The sequence below is a fragment of the Procambarus clarkii genome, chromosome 2 (assembly GCF_040958095.1).
Source record: "Procambarus clarkii isolate CNS0578487 chromosome 2, FALCON_Pclarkii_2.0, whole genome shotgun sequence".
Lineage (NCBI taxonomy): Eukaryota > Metazoa > Arthropoda > Malacostraca > Decapoda > Cambaridae > Procambarus > Procambarus clarkii.
In genome coordinates this window covers 38,126,852-38,151,050 of record NC_091151.1, presented here as the reverse complement: position 1 = coordinate 38,151,050, position 24,199 = coordinate 38,126,852, and the positions used below count along the sequence as shown (strand labels likewise).

Below are 24,199 nucleotides of genomic sequence, written 5' to 3'. Positions count from 1 at the left end.
TGTTAAAAAAATTTATATAAATAAAAATGTAAATGTTCCTTTGTTCAAAATAGCTAATCTCCAAAAGTTCTTCACCGATTGCTTTGAAATTTTCACACAATGTTCCAATCGCATCCGAGCTGGTTTATATATACATATTATATTATGTCACATATTATGTGATGTCTTACTGCATCGCACCAGACCATATGGAACACAAAAGCAGGTGAAACTAACAAGTGATCTTGCTTCACAACCACGTGGTCCACCCAGTTCAGTGTCTCATTTTCAATGTTCTGTTTACCTTGCTAACAGTTATGTCTTCCTCACCTATCTGGTGGCCTTTTCTTGGTAAGAATTAGGATTCTCTGCTCCTTGTGCCTCTATACAGGGGGGCCACATTTTGGCCTCTGGTCCCCAGTAGGCTTACAATGACTCTCAGAGCCCCAAGCATGAATTGAATTGAGTGGGACTATCCAGCGTAGCAACACTGTGTAGGATATTTCCACATCAAATATAGAAACTCTTACTATAACAGCGATAAAATAATGTTAATTTACATTAGTCAGTCATAAAAAAGTTACAGAAGACGGGGTTAAGTACCAAAGGTCAGCTACCCATCGTTCAGTCAACCTTGTTACCCTGTATTAGTTTCGGGGCTTAGCGTCCCCACAGCTCAGTCATCACTCAGGACTTCTCCTTGCTGAACTGGGCTGCTCGCAGCCTGACGTACAAGTCACAGGCTGGTTGATCAGGTATCCTTTGGAGGTGTTTATCGAGTTCTCTCTCGAACACTGCAAAGGGTCAGCCAGTTATACCCCATGTGTGTAGTGGAAGTGTGTTGAACAGTCTCGGGCATCTGATGTTAATAGAGTTCTCTTGCAGAGTACCTGTTGCACCTCTGCTCTTCAACGGGGGTATTCTGCACATCCTGCCATGCCTTCTGGTATCATGTGGTGTTATTTCTGTGTGCAGGTTTGAGACCAGCCCCTCTATTATTTTCCATGTGTAAATTGTTAAGTATCTCTCTTGCCTGCACTCAAGAGATTACAGATTTAGGCTCTTTAGTCGGTCCCAGTAGTTTAGATGTTTTACCGAGTGGATTCTAGCAATAAAGGATCTCTGCATGCTTTCCAGGTCAGCAATTTCTTCAGCTTTGAAAGGGGCTGTCATTGTGCAACAGTATTTCACTCTATAGAGCACTATCGTCTTGAAGAGTACAGTATCATTGGTATAGCATCACTTGTTTGCTGTCTTGAATTAATAATAAAATCAGCCAACGTTTGGGTGATTTAATATAAAATCTACCTGTCTTAGGGCTCGTTACACAATAAAATGAATCTACTAAATTAATTATAGAGTAAATAGTTAAGATTTTGACCTCAAACCCATTCTTCCTCCTGAATCTCAAATACAAACAAATGGTTCTGGACAAGAGAGGGAGGGAAGGAGGTAGCCATGATTGTTCGTTATTAAGAGTGCACTGAACTTGGGAAGTGGACACGTCACGAGGTTGTTGAGCCGACATTGAGCCTGCCACATGACCACTAACTCTACCAGCAAATCCCAAAAGGGCAACATGATTCACACTGGTCACTAACTGTTGCAAGAACTACGAAAAGTTCAGGCCTTTTGAGGCCTGAACTTGAAAAAGGGCCAAATTGTCTTAGATAAATTGTTAGAGCGCAGAAAAACAACACCCACGAGGGTAAGTTGTACACAATTACCCAATTTCATGTGTAACACCTGTACTTTGTGTGTGATTGTCAGTTTTTACAATATAACTCGTTGGCAGGTAAGTTGTGATGCATGAGACAAGTTGAGCTGTAGCACCCCAGAACCACCCAGATGCCATTAATACCTGTCCACCAGGACTACATGTGTCCAAGGGTATCTCAAGTTGGATGACCAGCCAACACTACTGAAACACCTGAGGCCATTTTATATACTTTGACTAACGTAGTGTAATTTAACACACTACTAATAATATCTACCGTTTAATTACAGTAAGATTAAAATATGAAACCCCCCAAAAAAATGTGTGAAGGGAAGTTTACTGGTGACAATAAATTAAATAATACAGTCCACTTAGAAGTAATAAATACAATTACATACAATCTCTTGAATTAATAATCAAATCAATCACCAGTAGACTTTTCCCCACACAAGGAGCTACTTTAGGACCAGAAATCTCCCAGAAATCCCTTGTTAGTGCAGTAGAGATGGATAATCTGAAAAGTATGGGTCATTTTAAAGAAATACAGAAAATATGATGTCCCAGAAACATTTGGATTGCAAAAGCCAATAAATTGCAAGATTGGGGATAAAACATCGGTATTGAGATGGTGGAAACATGAACAAATGAATAGTGGTGAAGAGTAATTGAGTGAATTTGAGAGTTGGAGAAGAGAAAGGATGGGAAGAAGGTGGGTATACATAGTGAGAGAGAACAATGCTCTGGATATGTTAAGCTAAGGGTCAAGGTTTGGTGATATCAGTACATAAAAATTTATTTGTGTATACTGTACAGTACATGTCTGTACATAAAAATTCATTCAAAGCACTGTACACCTGGTCTTATGAAGCAGTTGGCTACTGCTTTGGATAATTTCCGGAGGTGCTTATCTTTCCAAAATGGTATAATGAATAAAATGGATACATTTCATTTTATCTATAACCTCTTTTTGCTCTTATTATTCACCTTTTATCCGAGAGGATGAGGCCTTTCCATCCCACGAAAGTGAGAAATGGATAATAAAGACATATGCAAGGCATGTATGTACAAATAAAAGATTAAGAATTTTGTCAAAATGTTACCCCTTCAGGCAGTCTGTATCGATTTACTTTACATTATGGAATTTATTGAGGAAATCTAATCTGTTGTTGACATGAGCCCAATACCCTTCTACACTGCCATGACCTCTAGTATGAAAATCTATTGTTTGGCTAAGCAGTGTGCAACTGTAAAGAGAGCTAATTTTATCTATAGTTACAATCAACATGATTTTAGATTACAGCAACAAATCAAATTTGTCTTACTTGAATGTAATATGCATGCACAAAATAAGTGTGTAAATGTGTGGGGCAGTACAGTGATTGTAAATGTGTGGGGCAGTACAGTGATTGTAAATGTGTGGGGCAGTACAGTGATTGTAAATGTGTGGGGTAGTACAGTGATTGTAAATGTGTGGGGGACAGTACAGTGATTGTAATGTGTGGGGCAGTACAGTGATTGTAAATGTGTGGGGCAGTACAGTGATTGTAAATGTGTGGGGGACAGTACAGTGATTGTAAATGTGTGGGGCAGTACAGTGATTGTAAATGTGTGGGGGACAGTACAGTGATTGTAAATGTGTGGGGCAGTACAGTGATTCAGCAAACTGGAACAAACATACCCAGGTATACACTGTGTTACAATTCAAAAAGACATAACATTGATTGCCAAAACATGTCAAGTGTCCTGCTACTACTTGGACTTCCAGAACATGGGCTAGATTCACGAAGCAGTTACGTAAGCACTTACGAACCTGTACATCTTTTCTCAATCTTTGGCGGCTTTGTTTACAATTATTAAACAGTTAATGAGCTCCGAAGAACCAGGAGGCTGTTTATAACAATAACAATATTTGACTGGGGGGTAGAAATAGCCTAAACTACTCTAACCATTTGAGATGTATTTCTGTGTCTCAATAAACATACTTGAACTTGAACAGCTGATTGGGAAGTTTTCATGCTTGTAAACTGTTTAATAAATGTAACCAAAGCCGTCAAAGAATGAGGAGAGACGTACACATTCGTAAGTACTTGCATAACTGCTTCGTGAATCTGGCCCCTGGTTATCATGAAGTGAAAATTCCTGTGGTATAAGTTCTGAACATGCCACCAACTTAATCCCTTTATCGAGTGAAAGCAACAAAGTAGATTCAGCCTAACAAACTTCAGCAAATTATAAAGAATAAATATAAATTTTTCCGTTAATGAAACCCCTATTTTCCTCAAATGATTAATTTGTATTTAGGTTTCTAAAAGTTAGGCTTCAGGAGAACAATACAGGCAGTGCAGCTGCAGTTTCAAGGTAACCAATTACAACACAGTCCATTATCATTCCACTTCCTCAACACATCTTACACCATCAATGCATCAACAACAGAAAGCTTAGCTACTGGAGAAAAGATTTGAAGAACAATAGAGACTGAAATTCAGTACAAACTCATAATAGCTGGGAGAGGTAGTTATGTGATGAATTATGTTATATGACTGATTTCAAAGATGAACATGTGAAAACCTACAATACTTTGCCATACCATAAGCAAAACAAGAATTTTTCTAGCAGCGATGTCTTACTGAGATAAGATAAAGCCTTAAAACTACATCAAAAAGAGATTTGGTAAAAAAATAATTATACAAACATTTGTAAATAAATTCATACTGTGTATTCATAAATTCATACGCGCACACACACACACACACACACAAAACTAGCCATGAAAAACAAAAATTAAATACTGTACAAAATATTATTACAATTACTACGCTTATTTCATACGAATATTTTGTACGCAAATTTGCGTTCTCAATAATACACAATAAAGCAGATAAAATAAAGAATACAAAAAAGCATTCATCATATTGTAAATAATAATATGGTTACTCATGTAGTGCACTAACTATTTGATGTGTGCGCATTACTATATACATAATCCTATAAAAATGCAGCTCAACATCATTTGTAAAAAACAAGATAACAGAACAATTACTTTATAAAAATTAATAAATAGATAAAAGCAACCTAACTAAAAGAAATAAAACTTACAAAAATAATTATTTGGTATCTAATATACATAGGCTATAGTTCATTCAGTCCCAGGAAAGATCAGCTAAATACTCAAAATCCCATGTGTCTTAAGCTTCATCAATTTGTAACCACTCAACTGCGCAGCTATTTAAGTAGCTTTACATCGAGATGCACCTGGCTTAATATAATTAACAAATGAGGAAAAAAAAATCTCGCATGAGGATTAGAGTACGGGAAGAAATCTGAAGTAGTACTTCGAGCAGTGTATGGGTCAAGTACTGTGCTTGCAGCAAGGGAACGGGTGACCACTGACACGGGCCATTAACCTTGGCTAGGGACAACATCAACAAACCAGTAACGACTTTCTGTCCCTAGAGGCCATGGTGTTAATCTACAGTACAGGGGCCAGATTGTGGTACTTGACAAGCCAACTTTATGGCTGTTGACTTTATGGGCTGTTGACTTTATGGGCTGTTGAATTTCTATGATAGATTAAGTAAAATAGGAAGGAGTATCACGCACATCTGACTGCATGCTTGTAAACTATTGTAGCTGCATAGCTGTCATGCCTGTGAGGTTGTAAGTCTTTTACAGAGTAGCTTATATAATAATCAAGAACACTAGACTGCAAGCTCAACATGATAAACCACTTTGCTACTGTAATACAAAGCAAAATAAAACTTTAGCAAGTAGAGATCTTTATAATACTTTGAATTCCATAAGATACTGAGTACCAAATGAACACAAACAAGATAATCTGCATAACACCTGTATGCAAATTAAGCAACAGCCGATGTTATTTAGAATATTTTTTAAAACCAGGCTTTTTATTATTGGGCTGACATTCTCAACTACTGCATAATAAAAATAAATTAGCCAGAATATTAATTATTTCCAGACAATCGAACTATAACCATGTTTCCTGGAATATATAACTAACTGTACTGCACTGTGTATACCCCAAGAAGGAAGGTGTTGCAGATTATAATCAGACTTGTTCAATACCACATTCTTAACATACCTATCTAACAATACCTACTTCCTTAACATGTTGCAGGACTGACTCAACTACTATAAGGCAATAAAACTGGTCACTTTACAGAGAACTGGCTCTTAATTAAAAAAGAAAAAAGTAGTGCTGATTATTAAACCCTTTCAAGTTTTGTTTAACTTGTAAAAAAAATGATTTAATTTCCAACAAATGTTATAACAGGATAAATACGTAAAATCATACAATAAGATGACCGAGCTAAAGGAATCCAAATTCATTAACTCAAATTAATAAAACAATTTGCAGAAAAAATAATTTGATATTCATCAACACAAATGGAATATTGTTCTGACAAAGTGTGTGTTGAAGAAGACAATTCTAACATTAATTAATTTATTCTAGGCGCATTTGATTAAATATTAAAGAGTTTGAAAATCATAAAAAGAAAACATGAAATTTTTGTAAAAACTATCAAGAAAAAGATTAAATGCAAAAATTTATTTCACTACAAGTATAGGCTAAATAAAGAGCAAAAAAAAAAAAAATGCGAGAACGGCATAGTTAACTGATATTGCATGCCACTAAAAATCAGCATAGAATGGAATGAAGCACTTCTTTCTGGTAGAGCCCTGTAGGTCCTTAAAGCTATCCACCGAAACAGCTGCTCACTACTGGGTCACATCAATTGTAGGATTCCTGTTAAGCCTACCAGGGACTAGAGAGAGAACCTGACCCCTCACAAAGGCAGAGAGAGTAGAGAACACATTATTATCACTCATAATGGGAAAGTATCCAGACTGTCAATGAAGTTTTACAGATAACTGCAAGGTTCTTGGAAAACAAAGAATTGAAATGGCCAAAAGATTCCCCCAAACTACTCAGGCAAATCAAGCACTTCTCCCTAACTAGTATTGACAACCACCACGATCCAGCCTCCTAGTGCTTCGGGGGTCAAACTGTTCAATAAATGTAAGCAAAGCCCCAAAGACTAAAACAAAATGCACAGGTTCCTCATTATAACTGCTTCATGAATCAAGTTGCAAGACTCCTCACAAATATCCTGCTTGATGGGGTTCTGGGAGTTCTTCTACTCCCCAAGCCTGGCCCGAGCTTGACTTGTGAGAGTTTGGTTCACTAGGCTTGGAGCGACCTGCAGGCCCACATTCACCACAGCCCAGTTGATCCGGCACTCCTTGGAGGAAACAATCTAGTTTCCTCTTGAAGATGTTCACGGTTGTTCTGGCAATATTTCTTATGCTCGCTGGGAGGGTGTTGAACAACAGCGGACCTTTGATGTTTATACAGTATTCTCTGATTGTGCCTATGGCACCCCTGCTCTTCACTGGTTCTATTCTGCATTTTCTTCCATATCGTTCACTCCAGTACGTTGACTCATGACCTGGTCAGAGTGAGGCTCTTAACCCCCAGTGACCAGACCTCTCAGGAGTGCACTCCTGTACTCACCTAGTTGTGGTTGCGGGGGGTTGAGCTTTGGCTCTTTGGTGTATGTAACTGTCAGTGCAGGGGTAGCACTCAACTAGGAAACCATGAGCGCATGTGGCTTGAAGTGCAAAAAACACACCAGGTCCACACAGTCAAGTTGGGAAGCAAACACTAAAATTAAAGAACAAAAACACAAGCAAGGGCCCTTGCAGGACTAAGTCCAAAGGATGGCTGGCACTTAGCCGAGATGCAGTGGGAGTTCCAGTGGTGGGAGTTGCAGTGATGGGATGACAACTCAAAGAGCACTGCTTGATACCTGCTTGTTTATTACTACAGCACTACTACATTTTGTTTACAAATCTGCATCAGTGATAGGACAGAGTAGCAGGGTGGGCATGGGCTGGGGCTACAGGCTGCCTGGTGACAAATGTCAGTACTAATGGGTGTATGTTAGTTAAGAGTGATTTGACTCTATTCCCTGAATAGTTTGCAGAGTTGTTTAGTCAATTTGCCATTTCATTTTCTATGCATTTGTCTATAAAACTTCAATGACTACTTTCCCAGTGGGGGATAACAATAATAAATCCCCTGCTCTCTCTGCCTTTGTGAGGGGACCAGGTTATGGCTCTGGTTCCCAGTAGGCCTAGCATGATTCTTGTGACAAATCTGACCCAGTAGTGGAGAGCATTTCAGTGAGATAGTTTCAGGGAGCCACCAAGGGGCTCTTCCCAGAAAAAGATATGATTACCATGTACAAAATTGTAACAAATTGACATTTATATGATTCATTTTTATAATCCATTTACATCCGAGATGAAATCACAGATGGAGGGAAAACTTAAACGAAAGTGCAAGTAAGTACGGTAAGTAATTATCAAAATAAGGCACCAAGCCGGGAAAAGACTGTATTTGATAGGGTAGTGTATACAAACATTACAGTAAAATTATAAACTTCTTAAGGCAAAGATTACTGAACACATGGCTCTACCTCTCATCCTATAACTATATTTGGGTAGTTACACACACAAAACATAATATAAACTGTCACCAACAGATGTACCTCCCTTCCATAAGCAATGTTAAGAGAATGGGCAAATGATGATGGCTCATTTCTTTGGGAAAACACATGAGGAACTACAACTGCCATACACAGAAGTCTACTAGTAAAATAATTATTGTTCCATCTTTTTTCTATTTTAAGATTTTTCCATTTACAAAAATTGTGTCCTTCAAATTCAAACCTAAATCTAATCATATATTTTTACTTAACAAAAACCAGTGAATCTTTATTAGCCAATCCAATGTAAGAAAGTCTTAAAAATGCAGATTAGTTGAGGTTCTGCATGTTACCTTACTGTAAATGTGAAAGCTGAATGTGTGGGAAAGATTCTGTGGCTATTAAAAATAGTGTCCAATAACTAGTAAACTAAAGAAATAAGATTTTTAAATATTACTGTACTGAAGTTTAAATTCAATACTATTGTTCTCAAATTGTCAGTCTGCAAGTTACTGAATTTAGTAAACTTTAAAGAAAAATTGTAGAACTTACATCATCTGCTTCCTTCCCCACTTGATTTTTTGCAGTTTCCTGAAAAAAAAAAAAAAAAATTAATATCCTTATTTAATTTAAATATCCTGGTACTATACTGTATTTACATACGCACAAATGTATACACTGACAATTGAATAATCACCCTTATTGCTGTATCAACTTTGCAGGGCTATCATTACATTTACTAATAGATGATTGAAAAGAAATATCAGGTTGAGAGCACATTTAGTTGTGATCCGTATGATCTAGTAAAAAGCCTTTACAGGCTAAATATCATCTTAACCCTTAAACTGTGCAAATTGTATATATACAACTTGAGTATGTATCGTTGAACTGTGCACATTGTATACATACTGCATACAATTGAGGGTGCCGCGCACGATTAAAATGTCCCACTACTATACGGGGGTTCACATCAGCTTCCTCAGGACTCTTGTAAACAGATGCCATTTAAAAGAAAATCGTGGGTAACATTCCTGGGTGTGAGAGCCTTATTACTGAGTGAGCAACCAAGGCTGGAGCGCACAGCATGATCTAACAGCACTGCTGTTCGACTATGACCACAGAATCCCCTAAAAATTTAAAAATATATATATATACTGTACTGTATATAGAGTAACTGCTATTATTTAGCAATGATAGTATTACAGAAGACCTCTGACTGTGATAAAAATTACCAGGATTCTGATAATAGCAGGAGTGTGGTGATAATTAGCGCTGTGCATTGTATGGTGGGGGGAGTAATCTTGGTGAGGGAGGGAGGTAGCATCATCTGCTGACTGTGTGGCAACCTGTTATTGCCTGGACTCACCATACCAGCTTAGTGGTTCACTATGGTGAACAAAACATGCAGATACTAATATAATAACTTGTGTATATAGTGTAATAACAGCAAAACTATTTGTTGTTTTATGAACATAATTGAATCAATAATATGCACACCACACTTCTTTTGAGTAAAGTGATGGTTCACACATTATATAAATGTATCACACTACACATTATTGAAAAATATTACTGAAAAAAACTGAGAGAAAAATCAGACACCAAAATAATTAGATAATAATATCTCTGTCAACTCCTGCCTGACAATGCGGGTGGAGCTGACCGCCTCTGACACTTACTCTGTCAACGCCTCAATTTTGCCAGACTTCCTCACCCTATTGTGGCCAAAATATGTCAGCCTACAATTTTTGTTTCCCCATGGTCAGGGAACACAAACGAATACTTATATATGATGAAATTTTATATTGTATTTTTTGTATTTCTTGCACATGGTGGTGTTGAGGCTATTAATAGTTGAGCAGCACTGGGGTTAAATGAAGCCGCCTAAATGTCACCTTCAATGAAATCTACTCTAATCTTTGCTTCCTCCACATAGTTACCAGCACTTTATGCCCTGGTGGTTCCAGCCATAGAGCAGCCCATCCTCCTAAGGATTCCCCAACATTAAGAAAAAGGTCAACTTAACACTATCGCGCTCCACGCACGGGCGCCGCAGAAATGACGTCATGCGCCAGGCAGTGCAGGCGATTTTTTAAAAGCCTTGACCACCTACCTGTTGGTAAGTCAAGACATTATGGGCCTTGACCCCATAATGTTCACAGTATTTTCTCTTAAGAGCAATTATTACACCCCTACTATTCAATAGATCTTATTTTTCAATTTTTCATATTCTGCTGCATTTCTTGGTCTCTAGAATTATTTGTATGCAGCTTTGGAAACTAACTCTGTAGCACAATGATAAAAAGCATAGAACAATGTCATTATTTGATAAAGAAAGATCATGATGACAGTTCAACACTATTAAACTTCACATCAAATAAGAGAGCACTTGGGTATCATAGCAATCTGCACATCGAGATGACCAGGGAAACAGGGAGTGCAGACATAGACGCCAAACAATACTCTCGGATATTGAAACAAAATCAAAGAAAGTGGGTCCACTCCCAATGAAGTTTACAATATTGTACTGACAATACATGATTAAATTTGGATCAAATGTCATCAACAACATACAGTACAGTACTTCTCCAGGGAAGACACGGTAGCTCTAGGATTCAAAGACACTGAAGATAGCCAGACATTAATAATCAGTGACAACACTGCAAAAGAAGAAAAGCTAAGGTCCTTGTTGGTTTACCATTTAGAGACTCCAAGGGCTTTGAAGGGCTATCTTGAGGTTATTTTGAGACAATTTCGGGGCTTAGTGTACCCGCAGCCTGGTCCCCGACCAGGCCTCCTTTTTGTTACACATCCCCAGGAAGCAGCCCGTAGCAGCTGTCTAATTCCCAGGTACCTATTTACTGCTAGGTAACAGGGGCATCAGGGTGAAAGAAACATTTTGCCCATTTGTCTCCGCCTCCACCGGGGATCGAACCCAGAACCTCAGGACTACGAATCCGAAGTGCTGTCCACTCAACTGTCAGGTGCCCTGACAGGCTAGTCCAAATATAATTTCCCTGTCATTTAGCATGCAAGAAAGATGGCATGGGCCAACAAGTGAATTACATTGGACTGGTTCACTTCATATTTTTCAAGTTTATGAAGGATTACGTGCCATAAAAACAATCTGGGCAACAAAGCTCCACTGATCACGGATAATCCATCTGGCCATCCCACAATCCTTGACAATCATAGCAGCAATGTACAAGTTGTTCTTACCACCAAACATAAAAATCACTGCTTCAACATATGGACCAAAGTGTTGTTAAAGAGAGTTCAAGGATTACTATATCCATCAGATAATGACCTGTTCAACAGTACAATAGACAGCCAAGATAGGCCAACAGCCAGGGAGTTTTGAAGTATGGTAATTATATTTCAGGATAGCTATCAAGATAACAGAATCAGCATGGAATGAAGTAACCCAGGTGACTGTGAATGTAGTGTGGAAAACTATGGCTAAAGTACTGCAGTGAGTAAGGAATTTAAGCAATGACAAAGAGGCAATATGACCAAAGTGTACAAAATTGTAAGAAAAATTGATAAAATGACAATGAACTTTTTGAAAGCTGCATTCTCAAGAAACACAAGAGGACATAGATTCAAAATAACAAAACAGAGCTGCCAAATAAAAATTAGAAAGCTTACTTTTGCAAACAAAGTGGTAGATGGTTGGAACAAGTGACAAGGTGACGGAGGCCAAAACCTTCAGTACAGTACACCATGAACGTACTGTAGTACTCATCCTGTAACTACACTTACAGGTAGGTAATTACACACACACACATCATTTGTTATCCTAATAAAAAATATTTTAGAAGAATATTATTCGTTGACTGAAGAATCAACAAATCTCTTGGAAAATATTTTTTGTCTGTGTAGCTGGACATCTTGTAGCTGAAGGACCTGTGCATTCTTCAGCAAACCTTCAATGTCATGACATCGCTCACAAAGCAACAACCATCTATGGCAGCAGCAATCCATAAGCCGCCATCTTTCTTGCCTCCCTGCAAGAACAACAGCCTGGTTGACCAGGCGACCAATCAGGCCTGGTCGGAGACAGGGCCGTAGAGATGCTAAGCTCCAAAAATCATCAAGATAACTTCAAGGGAAGATACTTATTGCACCTCTGCTTTTCAATGGGGCTACACAAGGTAGACAAAAGGTAGGTAGTGATGTGTAGTGTTTTGTTGTAGTGAAGTGTATTGTTTTGCTGTAGTGATGTGTAGTGTTTCACTGTTAGACATATGTAGTGTTTCGCTGTAGTCATGTTTGTGTGCTTTCTTGTAGTGATGTGTAGTGGTGGTGAGTGATATGTAATTCAGTCTTTGGAAAACCTCTCTGTTATTAGAGATTTTCTGTTAAGTAAGAAAATATGACTCCATCCTTAGCTCATAATCCCTGGTTAGACTTCATTCAAAGGAAAGCCTCCAAATTTCTATATAATACATGTATAATACTGTCTCAGTGCATCTGTCTGTATATACAGATGTACAAGGATGACTTAATGACTGGGCAGCAACTCCACTCTTTATAGTAACAATGATTCATTTTATCTCAGGGTTAGGGCATAAACTTATTACAAATAAAAAAAAGGACCAATTCATACCCTAAAAGTTCAAATGCAACTAAACTTGTGTTTATTTCAAAGGCACATGTGTGGAACATGCTTGTCGTACTGCATGCGTACGAATCATGTCTGCCTACCTCCCCCTCTTCTCTCTCATTTAATCTCTTGTCGTTTTCAATCATGCCAAGGCTTCTATTAGTACAGCATTATGAATTAATAGCTTAACATAATTTATCGAAGATTTTGCCAAACCTCAAACGAGGAATATCCCACAACCAGTCCGGAATTTACGTCTCAAAACAACAAACACAGAAAACACAAGACTAACTTTAATAAACAAACTTAGTATATAAAAAGGTATATAAAATGGACATGTATTTTTGGGCTATTTCCATACAAGTTTCAAACCATAAATCATTCCTGTACTACAATACAGAGGTCCTTAAACATTTTGGTTGCAACACTTCTTTTATTTTTTTTGCCAGTCCCTACAGTCAAAATATTGCCTTAAAAATGCTAAACTTTACGTTCCTATTTTTTTTCAATGCAGAATGTTGAAAGAAAATTTAAAAATTTTGTTCGTCTCCAATTTCTGTAAGAAAACATAATCCAAGTAACACAAAACTAGGCTACACATGATCTTTAGACATACTGCACTGTATATCATAATTAATTAATATAATTAATAATCATACCTTGCGGTTGCCTGTCAATGATTTCGGGGCTCAACGTCCCCACGGCCCAGTCCCCAACCAGGTCTCCTGGTTGCTGGACTGGTCAACCAGGATGTTGGACGCGGTTGCTCACAGCCTGGTTGATCAGGTATCCTTTGGGGGTGTTTATCAAGTTCTCTCTTGAACACTGTGAGGGTCGGACAGTTATGCCCCTTATGTGTAGTGGAAGCGTGTTGAATAGTCTCTGACCTATGATGTTGATAAGAGTTCTCTCTCAGAGTACCTGTTGCACCCCTGCTTTTCAACGGGGGTATTCTGCATATTCTGCCATGCCTTCTGGTCTCATGTGTTGTTATTTCTGTGTGCAGGTTTGGGACCAGTCCCCCTACAATTTTCCATGTGTAAATTATTATATATCTCTCCCGCCTGTGCTCAAGAGAATACAGATTTAGGCTCTTTAGTTGGTCCCAATAGTTTAGATGTTTTACTAAGTGGATTCTAGCAGTAAAGGATCTCTGCACGCTCTCCAGGTCAGCAATTTCTCCAGTTTCGAACATACTCGCTGTGAGTATGTTGAACAACCTGATTGATGGATTTCTGGGAGTAGTTCTACTCCACAAGCCTGATTCAAGGCCAGGCTTGACTTGTGAGAGCTTGGTCCAACAGGGTGTTGCTTGGAGCAGCCCACAAGCCCACATATCCACCACAGCCAGGTTAGTCTGGCATTTCTTGAAGAAAACTATCTAGTTTTCTATTGTCCACGGTTGTTTTAGCAATATTTCTTATAATTGCTGGGAGGATGTTGAACAACCATGGACCTCTGATGTTTATACAGTACAGTGTTCTCTGATTATGCCTATGACACCCTTGCTTTTCACTGGTTCTATTCTGCATTTTCTTCTATATCATTCACTCCAGTATGTTGATATTTTACTGTGTAGATTTGGGACCTGGCCCTCCAGTGTTTACCATGTGTATATTATTTGATATCTCTCGTCTCCATTCTAGCGAGTACGTATATTGAGAGAACTTTGAGACGATCCCAATAATTTTGGTGCTTTATCGGATCTATGTATGCCATATATGTTCTCTGTACTCCCTTTATTTCAGCAATCTCCTGCTCTGAAAGAGAGGGGGGGGAAGGAATGAGTACTGAGCAGTACTCAAGACAGGACAGTACAAGTGATTTGAATAGTACAACCATTGTAATGGGATCCCTGGATTTGAAAGTTCTCGTAATCCATCCTATAATTTTTCTGGCTGACGCAATATTCCTTGATTATGCTTCCTAAATGTTAGGTCGTCAGACATCATTATTCTCAAATTCTTTACATGCTGCTTTCCTACTATGGGCAAATCTTATTGTGTTTTGTACCCTGTATTATATTTAATGTCCTAATTTTTACAGTACAGTACCTGAGTACCTGGAATTTAACACTGTTAAGCATCATGTTATTTTCTGTTGCCCAGTCAAAAACTTTATTAAAATCTGCTTGTAGTTTTTCAATGTCATCAGCAAAGGTAATTGTCATGCTGATTTTTGTGTCATCTGCAAAGGATGATACAAAGCTATGACTTGTATTTTTGTCTATATCTGATATGAGAATAAGGAAAAGCAGTGGTGCAAGGGCTGTACCCTAAGGTACAGAGCTTTTAGCTGTGCTTGGACTCAATTTTTATATGGTTGACTATTACTCTTCATGTTCAACTGTGGACCTCTGATGTTCCTACAGTTCTCTGATTGTGCCTATGGCACCCCTGCTCTTCACTGGTTCTATTTTGCATTTTCTACCATATCGTTCACTCCAGTATGCTGTTATTTTACTGTGTAGATTTGGGACCTGGCCCTCCACTACTCTGGTTTTGATGGGATGGGGTAAGCAGAATGGGATTTGAAGGTACTGTACTGTATAAACTGCATTTATCCTGAATGGGTTTTAATCCTACACACTGAACTGTAAATGTGGCTTTGATGGCCAGGTCTGTGTAACTCAGAAATTATCTTCCCTCTTCTTTCTCTTGTTAATTACAGTATAATGTCATAATTGATGGTAATAGTAGGGTCTCAGTAGTACAGTCGGGTTCGTTCTCGACTCACAATTAGGAATTCTGGGTTCGAATCCAGGGCGGGACATTGTTTTAGAAAATGAAATGCAAGAACGCATCTGCAATCACCTAGCGGTAAATAGGTACCTAGGAGTTAAGTCAGCTTGCTGTGAGGTTGCATCCTGGGGAAGGTCAGTACAGTAGTTCAACTTTGGGAGAGACCTCAATATATGTCAGTGTATATATACACTGGCTGCCTGTCCCTTGGAACAATGAATTATTATTATTATTATAATACAGTACAGTACTGTGGGTGATGTGGCTGGTGTGGAAGCATTCATGCCGTGGTACCCAACCATGTTGGATGGGTGGAAGGCACTGTTTGCTTGGCTTTTTATTACAGTCTAACCAAATAAGCCTCACCTCAAATAGCAGCATGAAATTTCATCATAAAACTTGCACAATTTTATGCTTATATTTCACACGAGCTTATATTTTTCACAATTTCTTCGTCTTACTTATGTGCTTATACATTGGTGCTGTATCTTGTAGAGGTGTAAAGATACAGTACCATTAATTTGACCTATTAATACAGTACAGTTGTATTAATAGATTCTCATACTCCAAAATGAACACTTTAATATTTTGTTCAGATATTAGATCTTAAGACTTTTTCGTGATTTCAAGGATTGTAAACAACATTGTAAATTACAGAAGGCCTCATAGCACTCGATGTAATTACAGTATAATAATAAACATTGCACAACTGTTACTATGAATCCCACTAAGTAAAACAGTTAAATGGTAGTAATTACCCAATAGTAATTACTAACAATTAACAACAAATTAAATAACCATACTGCAAAGCTAACCAGTTTTCAAGATTTTCCTGGTAAGAGGTCTTACTTCCCCACCATGGTAAGTTTCAAACTTTGACGACACGCTTAACTCTTAAAAGTGCAGTTGTCAAAAATGACCTTTCCTCCCCAGCTCAAAAAATTGATTTTACTTGTTTTTTTCTTATCAACCACCGTGCTGCACAGAGCGCCTTGAGGCACTCAGAGTTCTGCTATTTTTTTAAATAGGCTACCTGTATATTTTAATGTTTATTAATGTTTCCACCACTCTGTGTTTTGAAATGAAAATGGTTGAGTTTGGAACATTTATAAAAACAACAAAAATTATGTTCTTGACAATTGCACTATGAAGTTCTTGCCAAAACTAGGTGCACAGTGCAGTGGTTAAATGGAAACTTTGTATTCCGAGTATGAAAAAAAAAAAAATTGACCTTTATTTTGAGCTGGGCAACGATCAACACTCATCCTTTCACTGGTCAGTATCGCATAGTAATGGAAGCCAGGGCCATACAAGAAATATTTGATGGAGAACACATGTAATATTTGTTGGAGAACAAACAAAGGCCTTGTATTGCCTGAATCCACTCAACAAAATATCCAAATTATTGGGACTTCTAAAAATTTGTATACAATATCTCTAATATCTAGAGCACAGGCAGGAGAAACACACAATTTACGCTTGGAAAATATTAGAGGGACTGGTTCCAAATCTCCACACACAAATAACTCCACATGAGACTAGAAAGCATTGCAGGAAGTGCAAAATAGCCCCCATGGATAAGCAAAGGCGTAAAAGATACGCAGAGATAATTCTATCAACATTAAGGGTCCAAAACTTATCAACAAGCTCTAAACATATGGGGGCACAAATAGTTAACATTTTAAGTGTTCAAAAGAGAACTTGATAAACACCTCCAAAGAATATCTGATCAACCAAGCTGTGACTCATATGTCAAACTGCAAGCATTTGCATCTAACAGCCGGGTTGACCAGACCGCCAACCAGAGACATGGACAGAGATCAGGCCGTGAGGACATTGAGCCTCAGAACTATCAACCGATAGACAATAGGTAGGTAGGTATGAAATGTATATACAGTACTGTATATGCTAAAGTAAAATGAATGCTAAAATAAACAAATTCAGTGAAGCTCTTTATATTGGCCAAGGTAAGTGCTACAATCAAATGACAGGAGACAAGAAGCTGAAGGATGTCCGATTCCAAATTACTGTACTATATTTTGTAGCCTCCAACTGACTGACTGAGACTTCATTGAAATAATGGAATCATATGAGTAACGTCACTACTCAAACATTGACATTAAATGATCAACGCATGACAATGATCATACCTTAATAGTCAAGATAAGCAGTACTTAAAACTTTGAGAAAGGAGACAAATAGCTGAAGTTTAATATATGCAGGTACAATTGCACGAATGTCAAGCATGAGAAGTAACCAGTAGAGGTGGAGTTAATGGGGGTCACAAGTGGTTGGGGTGTAGAAGCGAGTAGAAAAAGGAGGGGGTTGGCAGTGCAAGTGTGGCTGAGTGGGACAAGAATGAGGGAGTAGATAAGAGGTGGGTTGTGATTGGATGGATCATCAGCTTTCTGCTCAAACTTCTCAATCTTGAACACTGTATACACATATTGGGCTTGCGGGGGGTTGAGCTCTGCTCTTTCGGCAATATAATAGATTCAATCACATAACTGAGTAGATTCCAAAACCTACTGGGTTCTATCATATCTACATTTGAAGCTGTGTTTAGTGCCCTCATATCCACCAGACAAGGGTTAAGTAAACATAAGACTTTGATCCACACATGTATATTCTACAACTGTACAAGCCCAAGGAGGGTGAGAGCATTTGGTCTTGTGGTTCCTTGCTTGTTGATCTCTTGATGCTCGGTTGCTTCTTCTCTGCTCCTCTGTCGTTTTCCCTCAACTCCGCCATGTTGTAGGGGAGGTAACAGAAGTCACTACAGTACTCTTCCCCTTCCCCCTCTCAAGACGATGAGGTACCAGAGTCCAGGAGTCGGACAGGTTGGTGCACTGTGGGTCCCTCCATGTTGAAGTGACCCTTGCCGTCGTCCATGGAGTCATCATCACTTGCTGGAAAGCTCGGACCTGGAGATGGTACTGGTAGATGAAAGAAATCAGTAGGTACATCTTCAGGATGAGGGTCCACTGCTGGTGGGAATTCAGTTTGTTGGTGTGGGTACCAGATCTCTTCTACATCAGCAGCTGGGATCACCACTGCTGGCAGTGGCAGTCGAAACTGGCCACACCATCTGGAACTGCCTCAGGCCAGTCTGGAGAAGCAGTCAACATACGTGAGTAGATACGAGCATTCCCCCCAGATCAAGGAAATGGACCGATGCTATCCACATGCACTACTATACTTCAAATCTGGCCGACTGTAACGGAAAGTTCTGAAGAAGTGTCTGCCTTGTGTGTGTGTGTGTGTCGATTCATTTTTGATTGCCGACACTGGAAGGCAGTTGTGCGGCCATCTTCGAACATCCATGTTGATTCCTGGCCATACCATTCGTTTTGAAAGGGGCTGTCATTGTGCAGCAGTATTCCACTCTAGAGAGCACTAGTGTCTTGAAAAGTATCATCATCGGTATAGCATCTCTAGCGTGAAAGGTTCTTGTTATCTAACCTGTCATTTTTCTTGCAGTTGTGACAGCTACTTTATTGTGTTCTTTAAAGGTAAGGTCTTCCGACATGAGTGCACCCAAATCCTTTACATTGCCGTTTCATTCTATGTTATGATTTGACTGCTTTTTGTACATGTACGTGGTTTCCGTTTTTATATTTTCATTTTTTCCGTAGCGCATGAGCTGGAACTTATCTTCGTTAAACACCATATTATTATCTGTAGCCCGATTTACATCTGATTGGAGATTTGCCATGTCCTCTATGTTGTCTACTCTCATAAAAATAAATCCTAGTGTCATCTGCAAAGGATCACACAGTACTATAGATTGTGTCCTTGTCTATGTCCAATATGAGGATAAGAAAAAGTACTGGAGTAAGCACAGTACCCTGGGGGACTGAGCTCTTCACGGTTGATGGACCAGATTTTATTTTGTTGACTATTACACAATGGGTTCTGTTAGTCAGGAAATTGTAGATCCATATGCCTATTTTTCCGGTAATTCCTTTTGAACACATTTTATGTGCAATAAAACCATGGTCACATTTGTCGAAGGCTTTTGCGAAATCTGTGTAAATTACATCAGCAGTTCAGTTTGTCTTCCATGGCGCCTTAATGCCATGTCATAGTGGTCCAGCAACTGTGACAGGCAAGGGTGCCCTGTTCTGAAACCATGTTGTCCAGGGTTATTGAGATGCTGTGATTCCATGTAAGTATTTTGTGATCTAACTTCTTAGCATTCAAAGACTTTTATGATGTGTGATGTTAGTGCTATCGGTCTGTAATTTTTTGCCTCTGCCTTATTTCCTCCTTTATGGAGTGGTGCTATCTCTGTTGTTTTTAGTATGTCAGGGATAATGCCAGTATCTAGGCTTTGTCTCCAAAGAATGTGAAGGGCCTGCGATACTGTTTTTTTTTTTTACAGTTCTTGATGAATATAGAGTTCCAAGAATCAGGGCCTGGTGCAGAGTGCATAAGCATACTGTTTAAGGCTTCTTCAAAATCCAGTGGGGATAGGGTGACGTCTGATATATGATTTGATGTTGGTATCATATCCATGAAAAATTCCTTTGGGTTATGAATCTTTAGTGTGTTTAGTGGCTCCCTGAAAACAAAGTCGTACTGCTTCCTCAGTATCTCGCTCATTTCTTTGTTGGCATCGGTGAAAGTTAAATCTCCCTTTCGCAGGGGCCCAATACTAGATGTGGTTTTTTATCTTGATTTTGCATAGGAAAAAATATTTGGGATTTCTCTCTATTTCACTGATGGCCTTTTGCTCTCTTTGCCTCTCCTGGGTTTTGTACAATTCTTGTAGCTTTAGTTCAATTGTTTCTATTTCTCTTCCTAGTCTTTTTCGCCGATCTTGAGATAGGGTACTGACTCTCAAGTTGTTCCGCAATTCGTTTTCTTCGCCTACTAGAGGAACGACATTCCTGTTCCAATCTACATCTCTTCCTCTCTTTTCTTAGGGGTATGAAGTTTGAGCATATTTCTAGTGCTACTGAGCTTATTTTTTCCAGGCACTGGTTCAGGTTTGCATTTTCTAGCTGTTCTTCCCATCTTGTTTCTGTAAAGTCTTGGTTTATATGCTCCCAGTTCATCTGTTTATTATTGAAGTTGAATTTGCTGAAATCTCCTCCATTGGGAATCAGGACTGGTTTTGAAGGTCTATTCCCCATGATTGTCAGAACCACACCCAGGAATTCTTGAAGCTTCTTAGCTGTGGTGGGTGTCGGAAAATCTCGGATAGCCTCAATCTTCTCCAGTGGCAGAATACCTGTGGAGGACACTCGGTGTCCCAAGAAGTTGAGCTCGGGAACCTCGAAAATGCATTTCTCAAGATTAACCTACAGGTCATAGTCACGGAGGCGAGTAAAAAGTATACAAAGATGCTTCTGATGGTCAACCGGAGAGTGACTCACTATTAGAAGGTTATCAATGTAGGCATAGCAGAAGGGTAGGTCTCTGACAACCTAATCAATGAAGCGTTGGAATGTCTGAGCTGTATTACGGAGACCAAAAGGCATCCTAATAAATTCAAATAAGCCTAAAGGTGTTGTAATTGCAGTTTTGGGGATGTCCACTGGTTCTACTGGGATTTGGAGAAATGCTCGCACCAAATCTACTGTTGAGAATGATGATGTTGCCCCATGTAGCATGTTAGAGAAGTCCTGAATGTGGGGGATTGTGTAATGGTCTGGCAGGGAGGGAACATTCAGCTCCCTGTAGTCCCCACAGGGATGCCATTCTCCTGGAGTTGTCTTCGGAACCATATGCAGTGGAGATGCCAAAGTGCTGTCAGAGCGTCAGACATTCCCAGCAGCTAACAGCTTGTCAAATTCATCCTTGGCCACTGGACACACTTTGGCAGCAGCTGGCACGGTCGAGCGTAGGTTGGCCTGAGGTATGAATATGATGGGCCTGAGGTATGAATATGATGGGCGACTGTATGCGTAACCTTGGCATTTGGCGATTGTGGCTTGGTGATGTCCTCAAATTACTTCAAAAGGTTCTGCAGACCAGGAGAGTTACGCGAGGCAAGGCTAGTGTGTAGCTGTTGTTCTGCACTCATCTGCTGGACACACGTCACATCCATCATGAGGTTGTGATGGCTTAAGAAATCGCACCCCAGCACCTGTATGGGAATATTAACTTCAGCAATGCAGAACGTCCATGTGAAGCTACCGAGGTCAGCAAATCAAGAGTAACCACACTATCGCCGTAGGTAGGTACAACCGAACCGTTGGCAGTAATCATGTCGTGGTGTGGAGTGCGAGGTGGCTTGTGCGCTGGAAGGGGGAAAACAGAAATTGAAACACCCATGTCAACCAGGTAATGGTGCCGGGAGGTACAATTGACCGTACTGTATATAAAGGTGAATCATCCAAGGCGGCAGGGTTGCTGGCCGTTAATAGACCCCGCCGGAGCCGTTTCTCGAATAAGCACACAGCTGGTGGCATGAGCAGAACCTGGGACAGCGGAGTCATCCAAAAGGAGGGGCAATGAACCCAGGGGTTCAAACGGGACAAGTCCAGAATGAACCGCAGGTCCGCGCAGTCCCGTTTCAGGACCGGAAACAGACGGGAAACCCATCTGAAGGATGTCATCTTTCGACTATGTCCAAGCGAATTCACTCCAAGATGACCTGACAGAGTGCAGGCGAAGAGGCCTGCCCCGCCATCCCCGAACCTCCTGAAGGGGGGGGGGGCCACCCAACGCCCCTGGGTTCTGGGTCTCGTAAGGAGGCTGCGCGAAACGACCCGAAATGCCCACGAATTGTGGGACCAGGCATAAGAGAACAGTTCAAGCCTCCCCCCCCCCATTGCCCCATCAATGGGGCAAACCGCGAAAAGGGCTGGTGCCCCTTACGAGACCAAGAATCTTGCACAGAGCGAACACCGCGCTGACCAGACGAAGGTGGGTCCGAAGGAGGAGCCGAACCCGAACCCGACACCAGTGGCCTACCACAATGAGAGGAATCCTGAGCCCTGGCACGACCCTTCTGGAAAGGCCCACCACGGGACACCCGGAGAACCAGCAAGTCCGACATGGGACGGCAAGAAAACGAAGCAGCCTGAATATACTAAGCAATGGCTGAAGCCTCAAACAGGGGAGGATAAAAAGGCGAAGACATCCTAAGAGCCAAGGCACAAGCGGATTCCACAGAAGAGGCAAGCCCCGCAGGCCAACACGCGAGCCGGGAAGCATAAAACAGCGCCACCGCATCCCGCAAGATCGCCGCGAAAAGCTTCAGCAAGGCAGCCAACGAGCGAGCCGCCAAGGCCAAGGCGCCAGAATCGAACCAGGAACAGCTCCAAGCACCCCTACATCCTCCATGAGCCAGTCCGAAGACAGCTCGAGGAGGGAAAAGAAACACAAGGCCGACGCCGAAAGGCCCCGGGCGCATAAGTCCTCAGCCACCAGTGCCGCCGAAAGGTAGGAACCTGCAAATGAAGCTGAACAACACCAACATCTCGGGAAAGGGCAGGAGCAAACAAGCACCCATTGAGGTACTCTAGGTCGCCCCCCAGGAAAACCTGCAGCACTGTTGAAGCCTCTCGCCACTCAAGCGTGCGGGAACGGCAGAAGGAGTGCCAGGCCTCCAAGGTAAAGACAGGACAGTCCGCCAACCAGGACAACTCCGGAACCTCTTAACAGAGCCAGAAAGGGAACGAAGTCCCAAACCTGAAAGCCGAGGGATCCATTGCCAAGGCATAATCCGGGTCACGTAGGAGGTTTGCCGCAAGGGCCTCCCACACCGTTGCAGGTTCGATGCGATAAGCCCAAAACCTCCCAAATGACGGAACCGAACCAGGGAAGAGGCAGACACCAAGTCCAACTCGTACGGAGAGGGGGGAAAAGAAAACCCCACTCCTTGTAACAGTAAGCCCCGCTCAGAGGGCAGAAAAACCCAGACGGGGTCCAGCGGGGCCCAGGGCTCCCAAGTCGGCCCCTCCCCAGCCCCAAGGTCCTCTTCCGCAGGACCTGGGGGCCGAATCCTCCCCCCAAGCACCGACCCCACCAGACAAGGCCGGCACAGCCGTAGAAACCACATAGAAGGGGGCCCACTGGTCAGACCCAGAGGCTTCAAACTCGAATGCCTCCGCCGCCACATCGGAAGGGGCATCCCCCAAGGCTGCTCAAGTCTCAAGACCAACTAACCCCCTGCTCCAACTCCAAAACCCTCAGATGTTTCGGGGCCGGAAGCAGGGGAGGGGGACCAGAACAAACAACAGGAGGGGAAGGACAAGGTGTGAACTGAAACAGGGTCGAGGCGACTCCCACCCCCAAGTCCGGATCCTTATAAGCAAAACGGGGCAGTCGCAGAGCATCCGGGTGAGCAACCAACCGAGCACGTTACAACAAATGAAACCTAGAATGCAATGCCTGCGCAGCCTGTACCTGAAGATGATCATCCGCAGATTGGGTAAATTAAGTCACCAGCAAGCAGCAAAACTTACAGGACTCAGGGTCAGAAGTGACACCGACCCAACAGGCAGCGTGACGGAGGCAAAAACCGTGAGGGTCACCCTGAGACAAGGGGACCGAACAACCCTCAAACTCGCATGAAGTGAGGGGGGGGGGAGACTCCGGGGTCACATCCATCGGACCCACGCGTCCCCTAGGAGATTCCCAGGGTCCTGAGCATTTACTATAAGAGGACTCGCGCTCAGATAAACCTAGGCCG

General features: G+C 41.0%; 1 protein-coding gene across 4 annotated transcripts in view; it reads right to left on the bottom strand.

The window, feature by feature from the left end:
• LOC123762393 (serine/threonine-protein phosphatase 2A 56 kDa regulatory subunit gamma isoform) overlaps positions 1–24,199 on the bottom strand; it is a 121,543-nt gene that overhangs the window by 86,623 nt on the left and 10,721 nt on the right. For all 4 annotated transcript variants that reach the window (XM_069324480.1, XM_069324486.1, XM_069324485.1 and 1 more), the window contains exon 2: positions 8,758–8,796. In XM_069324480.1, coding sequence (XP_069180581.1) covers positions 8,758–8,796 — 39 coding nt within the window. The remainder of the gene's footprint in view (positions 1–8,757; positions 8,797–24,199) is intronic.